Source organism: Hyperolius riggenbachi, chromosome 3 (genome assembly GCF_040937935.1).
Source record: "Hyperolius riggenbachi isolate aHypRig1 chromosome 3, aHypRig1.pri, whole genome shotgun sequence".
Classification (NCBI taxonomy): Eukaryota; Metazoa; Chordata; class Amphibia; order Anura; family Hyperoliidae; genus Hyperolius; species Hyperolius riggenbachi.
The window spans coordinates 268,346,663-268,366,136 of NC_090648.1; the positions used below are offsets into that span (position 1 = coordinate 268,346,663).

The following is a 19,474-nucleotide window of genomic DNA, read 5'->3' on the forward strand; positions in this document are numbered from 1 at the left end:
TCAAAAAATTGATCTGAAGTCAGATCGGACATGTTGGAAATAATTGATCTGACAGTAAATGTGTCAGAAAATTGCATCTTGTGTATCTAGCATAAGGCTGCTTTCACAGTAAGACAGGCGCAAGTTAGTGCAGCCTGTAACGCAGCCCAACTCACAGTAATGAAAAATCAATGGGCTGTTCACAGTGCCCACGTTGCGTTACATTGTAACGCTGCACGTTTTGGGAAAGTGCAGCATGCTGTGTGTTCTACGTTAGACTGTTTGCACATGCTCAGTATTGTGTTTTTTTGAGGAGGAGGAGAGGAGAGTCCGCTATTGTTAGCCACATGGCTAATTAATATTCACTGCACTGCCGTGTAGTGATGGGAAGTTTGGCTCGATTAATTGAATCGATTCACTGAAAAGACCCGGACTTCCTATCTTTACTGTTCAGAATCGATTCATTGAAAAGAGACAGACTTCCCATCACTAGGTTCAGTCCTGCTGCTCTGCCTCTGAATCGATTCTGAACAGTAGAGATAGGAATTCGATAGGAAGAATCGATTCATTGAAAAGAGCCGGACTTCCCATCACTTCTGCTGTGTTTTCTTCCTGGAGCGGCCGATGATTGGCTGGCGGGACCACGTGATGCGGAGTGTTCCGATCACGTGGCCCCCGCAAGGTATGAGATAAAAAAGGCGCACCAACAGCCGCACAACGCACCTCACTCTGGCGTCCACCTCTAACACCACCATGCGTTGCGTTAGGGGCACGTTATGCGACCTTAACATCCCCTAAAACGCAACCTCTTGTTGTGAAAGAGGCCTAAAAGTATCATAAAAACATCACCACCAGCATACAGGCAATGCATCCAGTTAAGCTCATGGTAAACTCCACAGCAAATAAATGCATTGAACGCTAGATACACATATCAGTAAAAAGCAATCTCTAGTAAATACAAGTGCAAAATGCTTCATCAGAAAGACAATAGAGAGCTGAATGTGAAGATGTCCACTGAGGGTGACTAAACTGTGTCCAGTCAAAAATGGCGTGGGATAAAAAATGGCGCACGGAGACGTCGATCAAATTGTTTAAAACGCTATTTATCGTTGTAATGAAAGTGCACTGCAGCTTACCCCTCCTGCTTGTAGTATAGCACCAGCAGACTTTGCAGGATGATCGGCTCAGCAAGTGCGCTGATAGCCCCATAGTTCCGGTGCTGTTACTGCTCCCCCTGCCTGACCAAAAATCATGGTGCACAGTGCAAGCCGGTCAGGCAGAGGAGCGGTAACAGCTCCGGAACTATGGGGCTATCAGCGCACAGCCCAGCCTCAGCAATCATCGCCGCTGCAGGCACTTGTTGAGCCGTGTTGAGCCGATCATCCTGCAAAGTCTGCCGGTGCTATACTACAAGCAGGAGGGGTAAGCTGCAGCGCACTTTCATTACAACCATAAATAGCGTTGTAAATAACCTGTGCCATTTTGTAACAGTAAAAACGCTAAATAGCGTTTAATAAGGTAATTTAATGGGCGCCATTATTTTACCTGCGGTGCTGTGCGCCATTATGATCTGCTCCCAAAATAATGGCGGCCTTTCAATTACCTTATTAAACGCTATTTAGCGTTTTTACTGTTACAAAATGGCGCAGGTTATTTACAACCTTTACAACCTTGATTTTTGGTCAGGCAGGGGAGCAGTAACAGCACCGGAACTATGGGGCTATCAGCGCACAGCCCAGCCTCTGCAATCATCGCAGCTACAGGCACTTGCTGAGCCGATCATCCTGCAAAGTCTGCCGGCGCTATACTACAAGCAGGAGGGGTAAGCTGCAGCGCACTTTCATTACAACGATAAATAGCATTTTAAATAATTTTATCGGCGTCCCCGTGCGCCGTTTTTTATCCCACGCCATGTTTGACTGGACGCCATTATTTTACCTGCGGTGCTGTGCGCCATTATTATCTGCTCCCGACTAAACTATATAGGGCAGCAAATATTTTGCCTAACAAAATAAAAAATATGTGTTTATAAGTACAGACAGTCCCCTATTTACAAATGCCTAGAGTTACAACATTTCAAATACCATTAATAAACACAGTGGTCTCTCCATGTACAAAATACCCAGTTCTGTTTTTGTTCTGACATACTTTTGTTGTTACATGTTATAGGATTGTAGAAACTGTTATAAGTAGTTTAAAACACATTAAAATCACACTGAAAACAACCTAAAAAAACATAAAAATATTGCGTATGCTATATGTCCAAACCCAGAGTTGTCTGAAACTAAATCATTTATCCAGGTTTTACTGTGTATAACACACGACTCAACTTACTAAGAAATTCCACTTACAAACAACTTCCTGGAACAGAACCTGATTGTAAGTAGGGGACTGCCTGTAGTGAGATATGCAAGGACAAATGTGAAAAAGTGCATATTGCCCGATTTGCCAATCTGGAGAAGACCTCTTTGTGGCAGAGGGTCCAAAACTAACAACTCCCTGATAGTAGCACACTCTCCCTTGTATTACTATGTGACTAAAGAGGAAAGTGATCAGGCAGCTAGCGGTTGCTGAGGTTCCGTGAACTGGTACAGCATTTTTTATTATTACTATTTTACATAAATTAAAAGATTTTTTTTTTCCTAAACTTATAATTGCAGAATTTATTTAAAATAATGTACTACTGAAAGGAATCTCAACAAAGATGAAGACTGCTCAAGCCATTACTATATAGTGGATTCATCTTCTTCCTAATTTCATATAACTGGGGCTTTAACAAATCTCACATTACCTCATCAGGTCCATAATAATGTAAAGACAAAAACATTTTTTGTCAGTTTTCGCTTCTAATGCCCATTTATGTGCATTATTATTATGTATTGTATTTATAAAGCGATAACATATTATGCAGTGCTGGACAATAAATAAGGACACATACAATATAAGCAAGGGTGACAGAGAGGTAGCAAACGGTTATACAACATAGCACAAGGTTATCCGTGCAAACATGGTATAAGATGCATGACCATGCAAATTTACAGAGACCCAGCAACTCAAGTCCATGTTAGTGCATGGGAAGGGTGTCATAGCTGGGGTTGCAAGATCAAGAAGGGCACACTAAGGGGGGGGGGGGGGGACCCTGCCTAAGGCTTACAATCTGAAATTCGGTATGAAAATATGCATGAAAACATATCCACTGTAAATTATCCATTGTCTGACTAGTGGACAGGGAACAGACACCATGAAGCTGCCTATCCTTATAGCATCAGGGCCAATGAGTTAAGAGAGAGGGAAGAGGCAACTCAGTGGGGTCTATTTATAAAAGTTACAGTAGTTATCAACTGATCAACAGAAACATGCTGCTATTCCTGTACATAACTTTACAGGTTACCAACAATTGCAGCTGGTGATCCATTACTTCATTCAAGTGGATGGTACTGTAGATCAGTAGATCAGCATTTTAAAGTGTACCCGAGGAAACGCGATTCAGGTATGCAAGTGACAGCTTCTCTCTAGTCAGGGCCTAGTCAGAACATAGCATAACCCTCACTAATAAGGAATTACAACCATAAATCTCTTTCCTGGCAGAAAACAGCTTCTAAGTGCAGGGGATAGATACAAAAGGTCAATAGTTCATATACTATAGCTCTGAGACACTGAGACTGTGGGAAAAACTGTATCATTGTATATAAGACAATACAACATTAAACCTACTTTTTTAGTTTTTAAAAAGAGAATAAAACCATGGGATTAAACAAAAAAGTAATTATCAGAAATCGCATCAGTTTATTTGTTATATGTATAGATATGGAGCTATAAATGTAAACATTTAAGAAATTGGACAACCTCCTTCCCAACCTACACCTCTACTTCTCTATGAACAGGCCCCTATGATTTTCAGTGTTTAGTGTGGAGAGAGGGAATGTCAGGTGGCTCACAATAGCTTCCCAAAGTTCTCACAGTAGAAGCGATTGTCTACCTTGCTCATCACGTCTCTACAGTGACCATGAGACTGACGAAGAAAGAATCCTCACTAAACCTAATGCAGCTGAAGCATGTTGACAGAAATGACGGCAGCGGGCAGAGTGTCACACCAGCATTTGTCTTGCCCTTAGTTTCCTGGCTGATCATTCTGTTTATGCAGGCTGACAACCACTGCTCACCAACCCATAGAAAAACAACGAGGTCTCAGCAGCCACTGTCTATAGGAAACTCCAGCCACCTGATTACCTACAATGCATTGAACATAAAGCAAAGTATCCATGTGAAGACTGAATCTCTGAAAACTTCTGAAGTTTCTACGATCTTTACAGGAACGATCTTTACCGATAGGATGTAGATAACAGCAATAGACCCCAAGTAGATTGCCAATGATAGGATCGTTAAACAAGGAAGGATGCAGGGGAAAGTTCAATAAACGTTAGCAGAAAGATCGTTGAAAGATCTGTAGTAAAGTAGTAGTATCTGGCCGCACTCCCCTAGTCGCATGTAAGGTGCAACGATCCAGCCACCAGAGCATCAGGTGGCAATCGACAATTTGTATAGCAGAAGGATCAGCACACTCAGTAATATGTTGCAAAACTTTAAGCTCTTTTAAAGGGAAGGTTCAGGGAGGGTGGGTAAAAAATCAAAATCAATTTCCACTTACCTGGGGCTTCCTCCAGCCCGTGGCAGGCAGGAGGTGCCCTCGCCGCCGCTCCGCAGGCTCCCGGTGGTCTCCGGTGGCGCGCCCGACCTGGCCAGGCCGGCTGCCAGGTCGGGCTCTTCTGCGCTCCAAGTCCTGGTACTTCTGCGTCCCACGCCGGCGCTCTGACGTCATCGGACGTCCTCCGGGCTCTACTGCGCATGCGCAGAACTACTGTGCATGCGCAGTAGAGCCCGGAGGACGTCCGATGACGTCAGAGCGCCGGCGTGGGACGCAGAAGTACCAGGACTTGGAGCGCAGAAGAGCCCGACCTGGCAGCCGGCCTGGCCAGGTCGGGCACGCCACCGGAGACCACCGGGAGCCTGCGGAGCGGCGGCGAGGGCACCTCCTGCCTGCCACGGGCTGGAGGAAGCCCCAGGTAAGTGGAAATTGATTTTGATTTTTTACCCACCCTCCCTGAACCTTCCCTTTAATACTAAAAAGTTTCCATAAATGCACTTCATGTACAACAAGGACCAGGAACTTGCAGTAGATAGGCGCCAAAGACACCCAAAGTCCATCGAATGCCTGCTGGCCGACTTGTATGAAATGTCTGTGAGGTAATAGAGTCGAAGATCCACACTTCCCAGAGAAAATGTGCACATTTAGCGGCTTGAAGACAGGCTGCTGCCCGAAACCGCATTAGGCCAGCGTCTGTCGCCATGTTTTGAGACACATTTTTCTGGGTAGTGTGGATCTTGGACTTTATTCCTCACGGAGTCTTTATACAAGTCGGCCAGCAGGCATTTGATGGACTTTGGGTGTCTTTGGCACCTATCTACTGCAAGTTGCTAGTCCTTGTTGTACACGAAGTGCATTTATGGAAACTTTTTTGTATTAAAAAGAGCTTAAAGTTTTGCAACATATAACTGAGTCTGAGTGTGCTGATCCTTCTGCTATACAAGTTGAAAGATCTGTACACATGGGGGACATTGATCCGATTTGATCCGTCATGACGGTATTTCAAAATGTACAAGCATTTTTGGTACATCACTCGTCTGTAATCGTCGTTTACTGTATATTTTTTTGAAGATCATTGTGACAGATGGAATCTTGCCATGGGCATGGAGCTTTAGTTACTAAGGGCTTGATTCAGAAAAGAGTGCTAACTCACAGCACGGCCATTTTCGCGTTTGGTGCGATCGCAAATTTTCGCGCGAAATGATAACGGTTTTCGTGCACAAAAACTTTATCATTTGCGCAAAAATGCTATTTTCTGAATCAAGCCCTAAATGTGGCACATATAGTTATCTCTGACACTGTGACACTGGAGTTTTTCTTGCTAGATTTGCAGAAACGTCATACAAATAATGAAGAGAACTTTAACTACTCAACGACCAGCTAACGCCGATAGGCGGCGGCTGGTGGTTTGTGGTTTTACATGGAAGCGGCTATTCCATGTCAGTTCACGGAGGCGCGGCGGCGATTTCTTTAAAGTTTGCCTCAGGCGGCAAATGGTCTAGGGCCGGGCCTGCCTGTGCCGCCCATGGAGCGAAGGGGAGGGAAGGAGAGAGAGGGAGGAATCACGCTGCGGAGGGGGGCTTTGAGGAGCCCCCCCGCGCTCGGCCACACGGAGCGGCGGCGATCAGACCCCCCCAGCAGGTCATCCCCCCAGTGGGGAAAAAGGGGGGGGAAGTCTGATCGCCCTGCTTCAATCCTGTTCTGTGCTGCGGGCTGGAGAGCCCACGCAGCACAGATCATTCAAAACAGCCCTGGTTCTTGAAGAGAACCTGTACTGAGTAAAATTATTTAAAATAAACACATGAGGTAACTTCAAATGAACATTACATAGTTACCTTGCCATCAGTTCCTCTCAGAAGCTCACCATTTTCTTCTGATAATAATCCCTTCCAGTTCTGACAACATTTTGTCAGAATTGAAATATATCAGTTGCTGTGAGTTATTTATCAGTTGCTGTCAGTTATAGCTGAGAGGAAAACTGATGTACCAGGTAATGTCCATGTTTCCCTATGGCTCAAGTGGGCAATGTTACAGTTTAACAGTGTGCTGACCAGAAAGCTGTTATGGGGTAATGCCCATTTTCAAAATGGAGGACGGAGAATTCCCTTGGTCACAGTGGACAAACCGGACGTGGGAAAGCAAAAGAGATTGAGGAGTAGATTACACGGGAGGTAAGTATTACTTGTGTATGTTTATTTTGACTTTTAATTTTCAGTTCAGGTTTTCTTTAAGTGTAAAGGTAAAAGCCGAGACTTGTGACCTTTGCAATATTACAAATATGTCTTGCCCCACAGTACACTTCCAGGTGGAAACTTGAAACTTGTTTCAAAAAAATAAAAGTATTTCCAGTACACTTCATGAGCACTTAAAACGTCTACAGAAGTGTGCCCTGTTTACAGAGGACAGGCATTCCGACTAGCACAACACCTTCATTATAACATTTTCTAAAATAATGGAAAACATTTGGCAAGAGGTAGGTTTATAATGAGTGTTGTAATACACTAACACCACTAAATACAGACTGCATTGCACTTGATGAATGGGAAGTGTCCTGACCAAAAATAGCCACTTAACTTCATGATTACTGACATAATATAACCCCATTTAAAAGGCTTAACTGAGAGGGATATGGATGTTTCCTTTTAAACAATACCAGTTGACTGCAGTCCTGCTGACCTCTTTAGCTGCAGAAGTGGCTGAATCACACACCTGAAACAAGCATGCAACTAATTCAGTATGACTTCAGTCAGAGCACCTGATCCTCATGTTTGTTGAGGGGCTTAAGCTAAATGTATTAGAGACAAGGGTTCAGCAGGATAGCCAGGCAACTGGTATTACTATAAAAGGAAAAATCTATATCCTTCTCAGTTTAGGTTCCCTTTAAAGGACAACTGTAGTGAGAGAGATATGGAGGCTGCCATATTTATTTCCTTTCAAGCAATACCAGTTGCCTGGCTTTGCTGCTGATCATCTGCCTCAAATACTTTTAGCCATAGACCCTGGACAAGCATGAAGCAGGTCAGGAGTTTCTGACATTATTGTCAGATCTGACAAGATTAGCTGCATGTTTGTTTCTAGTGTGATTCAGACACTACAGCAGCCAAATAGATCAGCAGGACTGCCAGGCATCTGGTCTTGTTTACCAGGAAATAAATATGCCAGCCTCCATATTTGTCTCACTTCAGTCACTCCACTCAACCAAAAGAGATAACAAGAAAGAAAGAAAGAAAGAAAGAAAGAAAGAAAGAAAGAAAGAAAGAAAGAAAGAAAGAAAATTAAAGGGGGGGGGGGGGTGACAACCAGGGCAAAAGTGTGGGGTGTTTGCATTTTATTAAAGAAGTCGACCTATTCCTCACAGCATGACTGCATACATACAGCTTGCAACTTTCAGAATGTCCCTTATCTCATGATTTCACTTGGTTTTATACAATTATTTTACAATGCCATACAAAAGTACGACCACACACAATATATTGTTACAGAAATAAGAATGTAAACACTTCCAAAAAGTACTACAGTTACTATTTTTTTTCATAAAAAGAAAGATGAAGAAGCAGATTAAAGGGTTTACTGGGAAGAAGCAGTACATTCTAAACACCAAATAATCCCTGGAAGTGCCATGAAGAGATAATACCCGCCTACCCGTCTTTACAACAGTGAAACCACAAGCAGCCGAGGAGGGAGAGAGCCCGGAGTACATGTTGCACGTGGGGCACCTTACTTACATACACTGCAGCCAAAGCTCAAGCACTGTTAGCTTTCCATTAAAACGTTCTGAAATCAAGTAATGCTAAGTACATGACAACGGGATTTATACTTTTCCTTTCTAATCACCGACAATTACTCAAACTGGAGTCATCTTTCTAGATAAGATCAGACGTCTGATGCTGCTCGGAGCTCTTGGGGACTCTACATTTTAATCACCAGTAGGAAACCGTACAGAATTCTGGTCATACTCAGATCACGGCGAGACCAGACAAGATACATTGTAATAATAAACGCTACAGAAACATTGTAGCGCATTTTAGCCCACTTTGTTTATAATCATATTAATGACATGGAATCACACTGTGGCAAACCATAGAACAAGACATAATAGGCTACATTACCTGATACAGAGACCCTCATGAGAGCTTCCAGAGGTCTGTTGTTGTCAAGGTCCCGGCTGAGCTTTAGCTCCCCAGTGGAAGGGTTCAATATCAGAAGGTTTAACTCATTTCCCTGCACAAAGCTGAAGTGTAAGGTATCGGAAACATCTGGATCGTAGGCTGGGATTTTCCCAATTACTCCTGATGGGAAACTGTTGGACTTGTTGGTAACATAATTGTTAAAAATGATTTCAAAATCCTGAAGTACAGGGTCATTGTCATTCTTGTCAATTAGTTTGACATGGACGGTGGCCCTACTGACCAGTGGAGCTGAAGTGGCCTGGACCACTATAACGTATTCAGTCTTTACTTCATAGTCCAAGTCAATCAAGGCAGTTAAATCCCCATTAAAAAGGTCAAGTTGGAAGACCTCGGGGTTATTCCCTTCCACAATCTGGTACATAATTTGGGCGTTGGTTCCCTCATCAGGGTCAGTGGCCGTTATCCTGGCCACAACGGACCCTACAGGACTATTCTCCTCCACGAAAATATCCAGCTCATCCTTTTCAAACACTGGTGGGTTGTCATTGATGTCTAAGACAGTCACCTGAATTTCCACTGGAGCTTTCATGGGTGGGTTCCCCTTGTCCACTGCAAAGGCTTTCAGCTTGTATACAGGGACATTTTCTCGATCTAATCGCCTATTTGTCCTGATTATACCAGAGGTAGCTTCAATGTAGAAGTCTCCATCTCCATCTTCTCCACCCAGAAAAGTATAGGTGACCCTACCATTCAACCCTGAGTCCCTGTCTGTAGCAGATATCTGAAGAACACTTGTAGCCGTTGCTACATCTTCAAACACAACACCCTGGTATCTGTCCCTCAGAAACTGGGGAGCATTGTCATTGGCGTCCAAAATAAGTATCTCTACATATGTGGTGTCAGACTTTTGTGGAATGCCATTATCCTTGGCAGTGACTGCCAGTGTGTAAGCTGCTTGGTCCTCATAGTCTAACTCTACCAATGACGTAATAGTTCCAGTATCAGGATCTATCTTGAACTGTGGAATGTTGTCTTCCATGATATAGGTTATTCTAGCATTTTCACCTGTATCTTCATCAGTTGCACTTATGGTGACTATAGAGGTACCTATTGGTTTATCTTCACTCACACTAACTGTGTAATGTGAGCTCTGAAAGACTGGTCTGTGGGTATTGGCATCAGTGACATTGATAAAGACCAGGACGGTGTCAGAACGAGTGCCATCAGAAGCTGTCACTGTGAGGACATATTGTCTTTCTTGTTTGTAATCCAAAGGAAGAGCTAAGGTGATAAGTCCTCCACCGCTCTGACTAGAGATGGCAAAGCGGTTCCTGGTATTCCCACTGGTGATCTGGTATGTGACCACACTATTCACATCCCTGTCCACTGCGGTCATTGTGAGAACACTGCTCCCCACGGCAGCATCTTCATTTAGCCTCAGATGGTAGACCTTCTCAGTAAAAGTAGGGTTGTTGTCATTGACGTCCAACACTGTTATAGTCACACTGGCTGAAGAAGTCATCACTGGGTCCCCATTGTCTCTGGCCTCAACCCCAAAGGTATAAAACTCCACACTTTCTCGGTCTAGTTCTGAAGACACTGTAATCCAACCCGTGTTATTATTGATCACGAAAGGGAAATTTGGAGGGATGTCCGTTAAACTGTACTGTATTCGGGCATTTCCACCAGAGTCAGCGTCATTGGCTTGGATATGAACAACTGAGTATCCTATAGGAACATTTTCCAGAACTGTAGCTTGGAAAGGCGTGCTAACAAAGATGGGTGCGTTATCGTTGACATCTACAACTTGCACTGACACCATACCAGTTGTATTAATGAGTGGAGGGCGCCCACCATCTTGAGCTTTGATCCTCAGAGAGTACTCCCTCACTGCCTCATAGTCCAAGGGATAAATTACATCAATGTCTCCAGTAAAAGAATGGATATAAAACTGCCCCTTGATGTTACCACTTACAATGCTGTAGTGGACAATGGCATTGTTCCCCTTGTCCTTGTCTGTTGCCTGAACCTGCAGGATTTTGGTATTAGGATTGACATTCTCGGGAACCTGTACTACATAGCGTTTTTCTGTAAACTGGGGGTAATTGTCATTTTCGTCTTCTACATAAATGTACACAGTGGCTGTGGCACTTTTGGGTCCTGGGTCTTTGCCCTGGTCATTGGCCTCAACTATAAGCTGAAAATCAGTAACTGTCTCCCTGTCCACCTGCCCCCTAGTCCTCACAACACCGGACTTTGGGTCTATTTCAAAAACGGAGTTTACCCCATCTGCATTGACCAGTCTGTAGAGCATATTGGCATTAGATGGTGCATCTCCATCTGTGGCTCTAATGGTCATCACTTCGTAGCCTATTTCTATGTTTTCCCTGATATTCTCCCTGTACTCTGACTGTTCAAACACCGGTATGTGGTCATTGGTGTCACTCACTGTTACAGTCAAGTAGGTGACAGCCGATCTCCTAGGTGACCCGAAATCTGTTGCAGTCACCTTAAAAACGTGGGTGTCCTTAGTCTCCCTGTCTAGTGCTTGGGTCGTGGTAACTGCCCCAGTCTCGGAATCGATCTCAAAGTAGTCGTTGGACCTGCTGTCAAACAAAGCCTCCATAAAGTACTCCACCCTGCCCGCATCCCCTTGGTCCTGGTCGGTGGCCCGTAAGGAGGTCACTCGGGTCCCTGCCGGCTCGTTCTCAGGGACAGAAGCCTGATAGTTGTGTAGTTGGAACTGGGGGTTGTTGTTGAGGCTCCTCTTCAGCCTCTGGTGCCCGCTGGGCATTGTCCTGTGCATTGTCCTCTTGGGCACCAGCCTGACCCGCACCAGGAGAGATGAACACCGCACATACATAGGAGTGCCCCGGTCAGGACAGGGGGAATGGGACACCCGTAGCCTACAGCCCGAAACTCCCAGTACAGTCCTCAGTAAGTCCCTAGTGCGGTTGTAGAGTTGTGGTGCGCACCGGGGCACCACAGAGCCACCTGTATATTCCAGGTCTACATCGGGCTGAGACGGCCAGGTGGCACTCTTCCTCCGGTACTTGAAGTAGCAGTCCTGTCCTTGTGCATAGAGCTCCAGCCTGATGACCATGGAGATCCCCTGAGCTGCCGAGCTTAGCAGGAGGTGGACGGGCTGGTGTAGAGAGGACAGGCGCTCACACTCCCCCACATCCCCGGAGAGGGCAGGGGGACCCCGCCAGCCGTATGTCCAGTCCGCTCCCAGAGACAGGTTGAGTCCTTTAGGGGTAGAGAGGTGGCCAGAGAGCCCCCCGGCAGGCTGCAGCACCCCCAGGACACTGATCCACAAGCACAGCGCCCACATCTCCTCCTCAGCAGCACGTTCCAGCCATCAAGCCTGATCACCGCCGGCTGGGGGCATGCCGGAGCCAAAAGCCCAACTTTCCTCTATTTCCACGGCAACTTTTAAAAGTGATTCCAAAATGGCTCCAACCCCCTCTCACCGTGCGCCGCTCCTCTGTGTCCTCCTCCTCCCCCTGCAGACCTGATTAGCATAAACCTGCTCTCCCTATCCACCCTGCTGGGAGCTTCCCATAGCAGCAGCCCCCGGTCACCTCTATGCGGGAGGGGCCGAGAGAGAGAGGCTGAGCTGCATGTGTCACACGCACTGTCCCTATACAGCCCAGCCCTGCCTGCCTGTACTGCGGGTGCCAGCCGGGGACACTGCTCTGCATCCGGATACCTGATGCCCTGCCTGGCTGCTACATCACACGGTGTGCCCTGTGTGCTCACTACACACAACACAGCAATACAGACCACATTGTGTGCCCACTACACACAACACATAACAACATTACAGACCACGTTGCCTGTGCTACACAGAGTATCATCACAATACTACACACCACAAGACTACACAACACACTGTGTGCTCTGCCTGTGCACTACACATCAAGCATCATATACTATACACAATATCACAATACAACACACCACACCTTCATACTACACAACACACCACACCTTCATACTACACAACACACTGTGTGCTCTGCCTGTGCACTACACACCAAACATCATATACTATACACAATATCACAATACAACACACCACACCTTCATACTACACAACACACTGTGTGCTCTGCCTGTGCACTACACACCAAACATCATATACTATACACAATATCACAATACAACACACCACACCTTCATACTACACAACACACTGTGTGCTCTGCCTGTGCACTACACACCAAACATCATATACTATCCACAATATCACAATACAACACACCACACCTTCTTACTACACAGCACACTGTGTGCTCTGCCTGTGCACTACACACCAAGCATCATATACTATCCACAATATCACAATACAACACACCACACCTTCATACTACACAGCACACTGTGTGCTCTGCCTGTGCACTACACACCAAACATCATATACTATACACAATATCACAATACAACACACCACACCTTCATACTACACAACACACTGTGTGCTCTGCCTGTGCACTACACACCAAGCATCATATACTATACACAATATCACAATACAACACACCACACCTTCATACTACACAGCACACTGTGTGCTCTGCCTGTGCACTACACACCAAGCATCATATACTATCCACAATATCACAATACAACACACCACACCTTCATACTACACAACACACTGTGTGCTCTGCCTGTGCACTACACACCAAACATCATATACTATACACAATATCACAATACAACACACCACACCTTCATACTACACAACACACTGTGTGCTCTGCCTGTGCACTACACACCAAACATCATATACTATACACAATATCACAATACAACACACCACACCTTCATACTACACAACACACTGTGTGCTCTGCCTGTGCACTACACACCAAACATCATATACTATCCACAATATCACAATACAACACACCACACCTTCTTACTACACAGCACACTGTGTGCTCTGCCTGTGCACTACACACCAAGCATCATATACTATCCACAATATCACAATACAACACACCACACCTTCATACTACACAGCACACTGTGTGCTCTGCCTGTGCACTACACACCAAACATCATATACTATACACAATATCACAATACAACACACCACACCTTCATACTACACAACACACTGTGTGCTCTGCCTGTGCACTACACACCAAGCATCATATACTATACACAATATCACAATACAACACACCACACCTTCATACTACACAGCACACTGTGTGCTCTGCCTGTGCACTACACACCAAGCATCATATAGTACACAATATCACAATACAACACACCACACCTTCATACTACACAACACACTGTGTGCTCTGCCTGTGCACTACACACCAAGCATCATATACTATACACAATATCACAATACAACACACCACACTTTCATACTACACAGCACACTGTGTGCTCTGCCTGTGCATTACACACCAAGCATCATATACTATACACAATATCACAATACAACACACCACACCTTCATACTAAACAGCACACTGTGTGCTCTGCCTGTGCACTACACACCAAGCATCATATAGTACACAATATCACAATACAACACACCACACCATAATACTACACAACACACTGGGCCATATGCAATTCACTTTTTCTCCTGAGTTTTCTTCTAGGAGATAATTTTTTATCTTCTATTTAAATTGACTTTTCATCACTTTGCAATTAAAAATGTACCAAAATGTAAGTTAAAGGGTACTATCAAAACTATTTTGAGCATCTTCTTGCTTGAGGCTTTTAACCCACGCTCACAAGCTCTTTTTCCTGATCACGATGTCGGATTCCGAATTCGTGATCGCCTCTCGATCGCGGAGTCAGTTCCAAATGCACTCGTAATCGTGGTCCAAATCCGGCTCGTGATCATGGATTTAGCTGTAATTATAACCTGAAAACCCGCCAACTTTAGCGGTTACTAGCAAAGCTTCCTTACCTGATATAAACACCAAATTTGCAAGATATGTTAAGTAGAACAGTGGGAACAAGGGGGAAATTTTTTTTCAAAAAGGCTGTATAGTTTTTGAGAAAATCGATTTTAAAGTTTCAAAGGAAAATATTATACATTTAAATGCGGTAAATGACAGTTAAAGGGGCACTATGGCTAAATTCTTTGTTTTTTTGTGGCTGTGATATTTATATATCTTTATTTTTTTTACACTAACACCATCCTTGTGTAGGTTTAGAGTCGTGTCGGCAGATTTACCTTACTGACGCGACTCAGGCTAATCCATTATGGTGCAGGAGGCATCTTTCCCTGCTGTTGTGCTGCCGTTGTGCTGCCGTTGTTGGTCTCCCCTCTTGGAAGCGCTGGTAGCATATTCCATCTTTCAACTGCACAATCATGCCGGGCAGCATCATCAGTGAGGCTGCGTTTCTCTCCACACGGCAGTTGCTTCCCACCGCAGATGGAGGTTGCGTGCCACTCGCACTGCACGGCGGCACATTTATACACTTTACGGCTGATTGGGAGAGCTATGTAACTGCACGATTGTGCAGCTGAAAGATGGAATATGCTACCAGCGCTTCCGAGAGGGGAAACCAACAACGGCAGCACAACGGCAGCACAACAGCAGGGAAAGATGCCTCCTGCACCATAATGGATTAGCCTGAGTCGCGTCAGTAAGGTAAATCTGCCGACGCGACTCTAAACCTACACAAGGATGGTGTTAGTGTAAAAAAAAAAATAATCTGCCACATTGCATGTTCCTAACTATTCTCCACATACAGCTATAAATATCACAGCCACAAAAAAACAAAGAATTTAGCCATAGTGCCTCTTTAATGGATTTACCACATTTACATGTATACTTTTTTCTTTTGAAACTTCCTTTGAAATGTTAAAATCGATTTTCTCAAAACAATTTAGGTTTTTTTTGAAAAAAAAAATTCCCCCTTGTTCCCACCGTTCTACTTAACATATCCTGTAAATTTGGCGTTTATATTATGTAAGGGGCTTTGCTATTACCCGCTAAAGTTGGCGGGTTTTTAATCACAAATACTCTTTTCACTTTAACTTTAAAATCGATTTTCTCAAAAACGATAAGGTCTTTTTGAAATGTTTTTTAAGTTGTAGCCATTAATCACCTTTATAATCCATGCAATTTTGGTGATTGTAGCATGTATGGGGGCTTTGCTATTAACATTAAAGTCTAATCCCGTGATCATGGATTCTACATGTAATCACGGCTAAAATCCGAGTCAAATTCGGAGCTCCGATTCATATTCGGATCACGATCACGGCGTATCCGGATTTCGATTCTGTCGTGGCCGGATTTACTCGAATTCGTGATTGGGGGTATTGGAGCATCCCTTCTGGAATCCTCCCTGACAAGCTTGACCAGGATGGATTTATTTACCTCTCCAGGATCCAACGCAGGTGCAGTAGCGGCTCTTCGTTTGGGCTAGCTGGAAATAGCCGAGACCAATCGTATCCGCTCTACTGAGTGGGAGCAAAAAGACTTGCGCCTGCGCAGTAGAGCGGTTTGATCAGGTTCGGCTATTTCCACCTTTAGATGAATGAAGATTGGCTTGTGCGCCTGCGCTGGATCATGGTAGGTAAATATTGACCTTGCCGCAATTCGGGGTGTCCTGAAGCAAGGAGGGACGGGGGAAGCATTGTTAGGATCCAGAGGCCTCCCCCTCCCGAGGTAAGTATTCCCCAGAGGTTTGTTTTTTTTAATTATTACAGATCCTCTCACTGAAGTGAGAAGGACATGGAGGCTGCCATATTTATTTCCTTTTAAACAATGCCAGTTGCCTGGCAGCCCTGCTGATCCTCTGCCTCTGATAGTTTTACAGGGAGTGCAGAATTATTAGGCAAATGAGTATTTTGACCACATCATCCCTTTTTTGCATGTTGTCTTACTCCAAGCTGTATAGGCTCGAAAGCCTACTACCAATTGAGCATATTAGGTGATGTGCATCTCTGTAATGAGAAGGGGTGTGGTCTAATGACATCAACACCCTATATCAGGTGTGCATAATTATTAGGCAACTTCCTTTCATTTGGCAAAATGGGTCAAAAGAAGGACTTGACAGGCTCAGAAAAGTCAAAAAGAGTGAGATATCTTGCAGAGGGATGTAGCACTCTTAAAATTGCAAAGCTTCTGAAGCGTGATCATTGAACAATCAAGCGATTCATTCAAAATAGTCAACAGGGTCGCAAGAAGCGTGTGGAAAAACCAAGGCGCAAAATAACTGCCCATGAACTGAGAAAAGTCAAGCGTGCAGCTGCCAAGATGCCACTTGCCACCAGTTTGGCCATATTTCAGAGCTGCAACATCACTGGAGTGCCCAAAAGCACAAGGTGTGCAATACTCAGAGACATGGCCAAGGTAAGAAAGGCTGAAAGACGACCACCACTAAACAAGACACACAAGCTGAAACGTCAAGACTGGGCCAAGAAATATTTCAAGACTGATTTTTCTAAGGTTTTATGAACTGATGAAATGAGAGTGAGTCTTGATGGGCCAGATGGATGGGCCCGTGGCTGGATTGGTAAAGGGCAGAGAGCTCCAGTCCGACTCAGACGCCACCAAGGTGGATGTGGAGTACTGGTTCGGGCTGGTATCATCAAAGATGAACTTGTGGGGCCTTTTCGGGTTGAGGATGGAGTCAAACTCAACTCCCAGTCCTACTGCCAGTTTCTGGAAGACACCTTCTTCAAGCAGTGGTACAGGAGACACCTTCTTCAAGCAGTGGTACTTCAAGAAAAACATGCGTCCAAGTACTCCACAGCGTGGCTGGCAAGAAAGGGTATAAAAGAAGAAAAACTAATGACATGGCCTCCTTGTTCACCTGATCTGAACCCCATTGAGAACCTGTGGTCCATCATAAAATGTGAGATTTACAAGGAGGGAAAACAGTACACCTCTCTGAACAGTGTCTGGGAGGCTGTGGTTGCTGCTGCACGCAATGTTGATGGTGAACAGATCAAAACACTGACAAAATCCATGGATGGCAGGCTTTTGATGTCCATGCAAAGAAAGGTGGCTATATTGGTCACTGATTTGTTTTTGTTTTGTTTTTGAATGTCAGAGATGTATATTTGTGAATGTTGACATGTTATATTGGTTTCACTGGTAAAAATAATTGAAATGGGTATATATTTGTTTTTTGTCAAGTTGCCTAATAATTATGCACAGTAATAGTCACCTGCACACACAGATACCCCCCTAAAATAGCTAAAACTAAAAACTACTTTCAAAAATATTCAGCTTTGATATTAATGAGTTTTTTGGGTTCATTGAGAATATGGTTGTTGTTCAATAATAAAATTATTCCTCAAAAATACAACTTGCCTAATAATTCTGCACTCCCTCCCTGTAGTCATAGACCCTAAACAAGCACTCAGCAGATCAGGTGTTTCTGACATTATTGTCAGATCTGATTGAATTAGCTGCACGCTTGTTTATGGTGTGATTCAGACACTACTGCAGCCAAATGGATCAGCAACGCTGCCAGGCAACTGGTATTGCTTAAAAGGAAAAAAGAAATGGCACCCTCCATATTCTTCTCACTTCAGTTGCCCTTTAAAGAACAAACGACAGCCATGCTAACCTAGAAATAAAAAAACACATATATAAGTAGATAAATACTGCTTCTACTTACATAACAGATGTATTGTGCTATCCACGTAATGATTCCTGTGAATTTTATAAAGGAAAAGCAGAAAATTCTATTCTAGGCAGTGGCCATTTTGCCAAGCTAATGCTGACATTATATCCTCCCTGACTCTTGTCCCCCCCCCCTCTCTACTCTTGCTCATTGTGTATTCATTAGCTGCCCTTCTCCCAGAGTCTTCAGACACTCCCACTGAGGTGTATACTAGGAACTACACTGTCTTTTCTTTTATTTACTCCTCCAATTGCTGAGTCACCTCAGCCTTGCTTGTAAAGACAAGTGATCAGAGGTTTTTCAGATAAGAAGCTAGGCAGGGAAATCAATGAAAGAGGAGGAATAGATTATAAATAAAAAGAACCTCCAGCATGCAACTGTTTGGCACTGACTACTAAAGGGCCAGTGCTCCTAAAGTATGTGATAACTCCAAACATAACAGCAGAACAAATTTTGCAAGTTTTGAATGCAGGATTAGCATCTTTATCACTTAATACACTCAGACCAGTTGCTGTTGAAATTTGATTTTTATGGTGACGATACCGCTTTAAAGACATTTTATTGATAGGTTTTAAAATATCACCTAGAAAAAGTGAATTGCATGTGGGCATCTGCATGCCCTGTCTGTGCTCTACACACCTCATTACAACAATACGTGATGCGGTGTGTACTGCACAGGCAGTGCACACAGTGTGGTTTGCCTGTGCAGTACACACCGCATCACGTTACCACAGACCACACTGTGTAAACAGCATGTGCACTATACACCAGATCACATTACCACACTACCCTGCCTGTGCACTACACACCACATTACAATAATACAGGCCACATCAACATCATAACAATACAGACCACATTTTGTGCCCTGAAAGTGTACAACACACCGCATTGTGTGTTCGGCTAGTGTTCTACACACCACACAGCCTGTGTACATCACATCACATTACTACAGACCACACTGTGTACCTTGCCTGTGTATACTACACCTCACATCAAAATACTACAGGCCACATTCTGCATTCTACACATCACATCACAATACTACACATCACATCACAATACTACAGACCACACTGTGTGCCTTGCA

General features: G+C 44.2%; 1 protein-coding gene across 4 annotated transcripts in view; it reads right to left on the reverse strand.

Annotated features, from left to right (window-relative positions):
• CELSR1 (cadherin EGF LAG seven-pass G-type receptor 1) overlaps nucleotides 1-12,244 on the reverse strand; it is a 285,212-nt gene extending 272,968 nt beyond the window's left edge. For all 4 annotated transcript variants that reach the window (XM_068276317.1, XM_068276316.1, XM_068276314.1 and 1 more), the window contains exon 1: nucleotides 8,734-12,244. In XM_068276317.1, coding sequence (XP_068132418.1) covers nucleotides 8,734-12,088 — 3,355 coding nt within the window. In that variant the 5' untranslated portion in view covers nucleotides 12,089-12,244. The remainder of the gene's footprint in view (nucleotides 1-8,733) is intronic.
• Nucleotides 12,245-19,474: the final 7,230 nt, after the last annotated feature.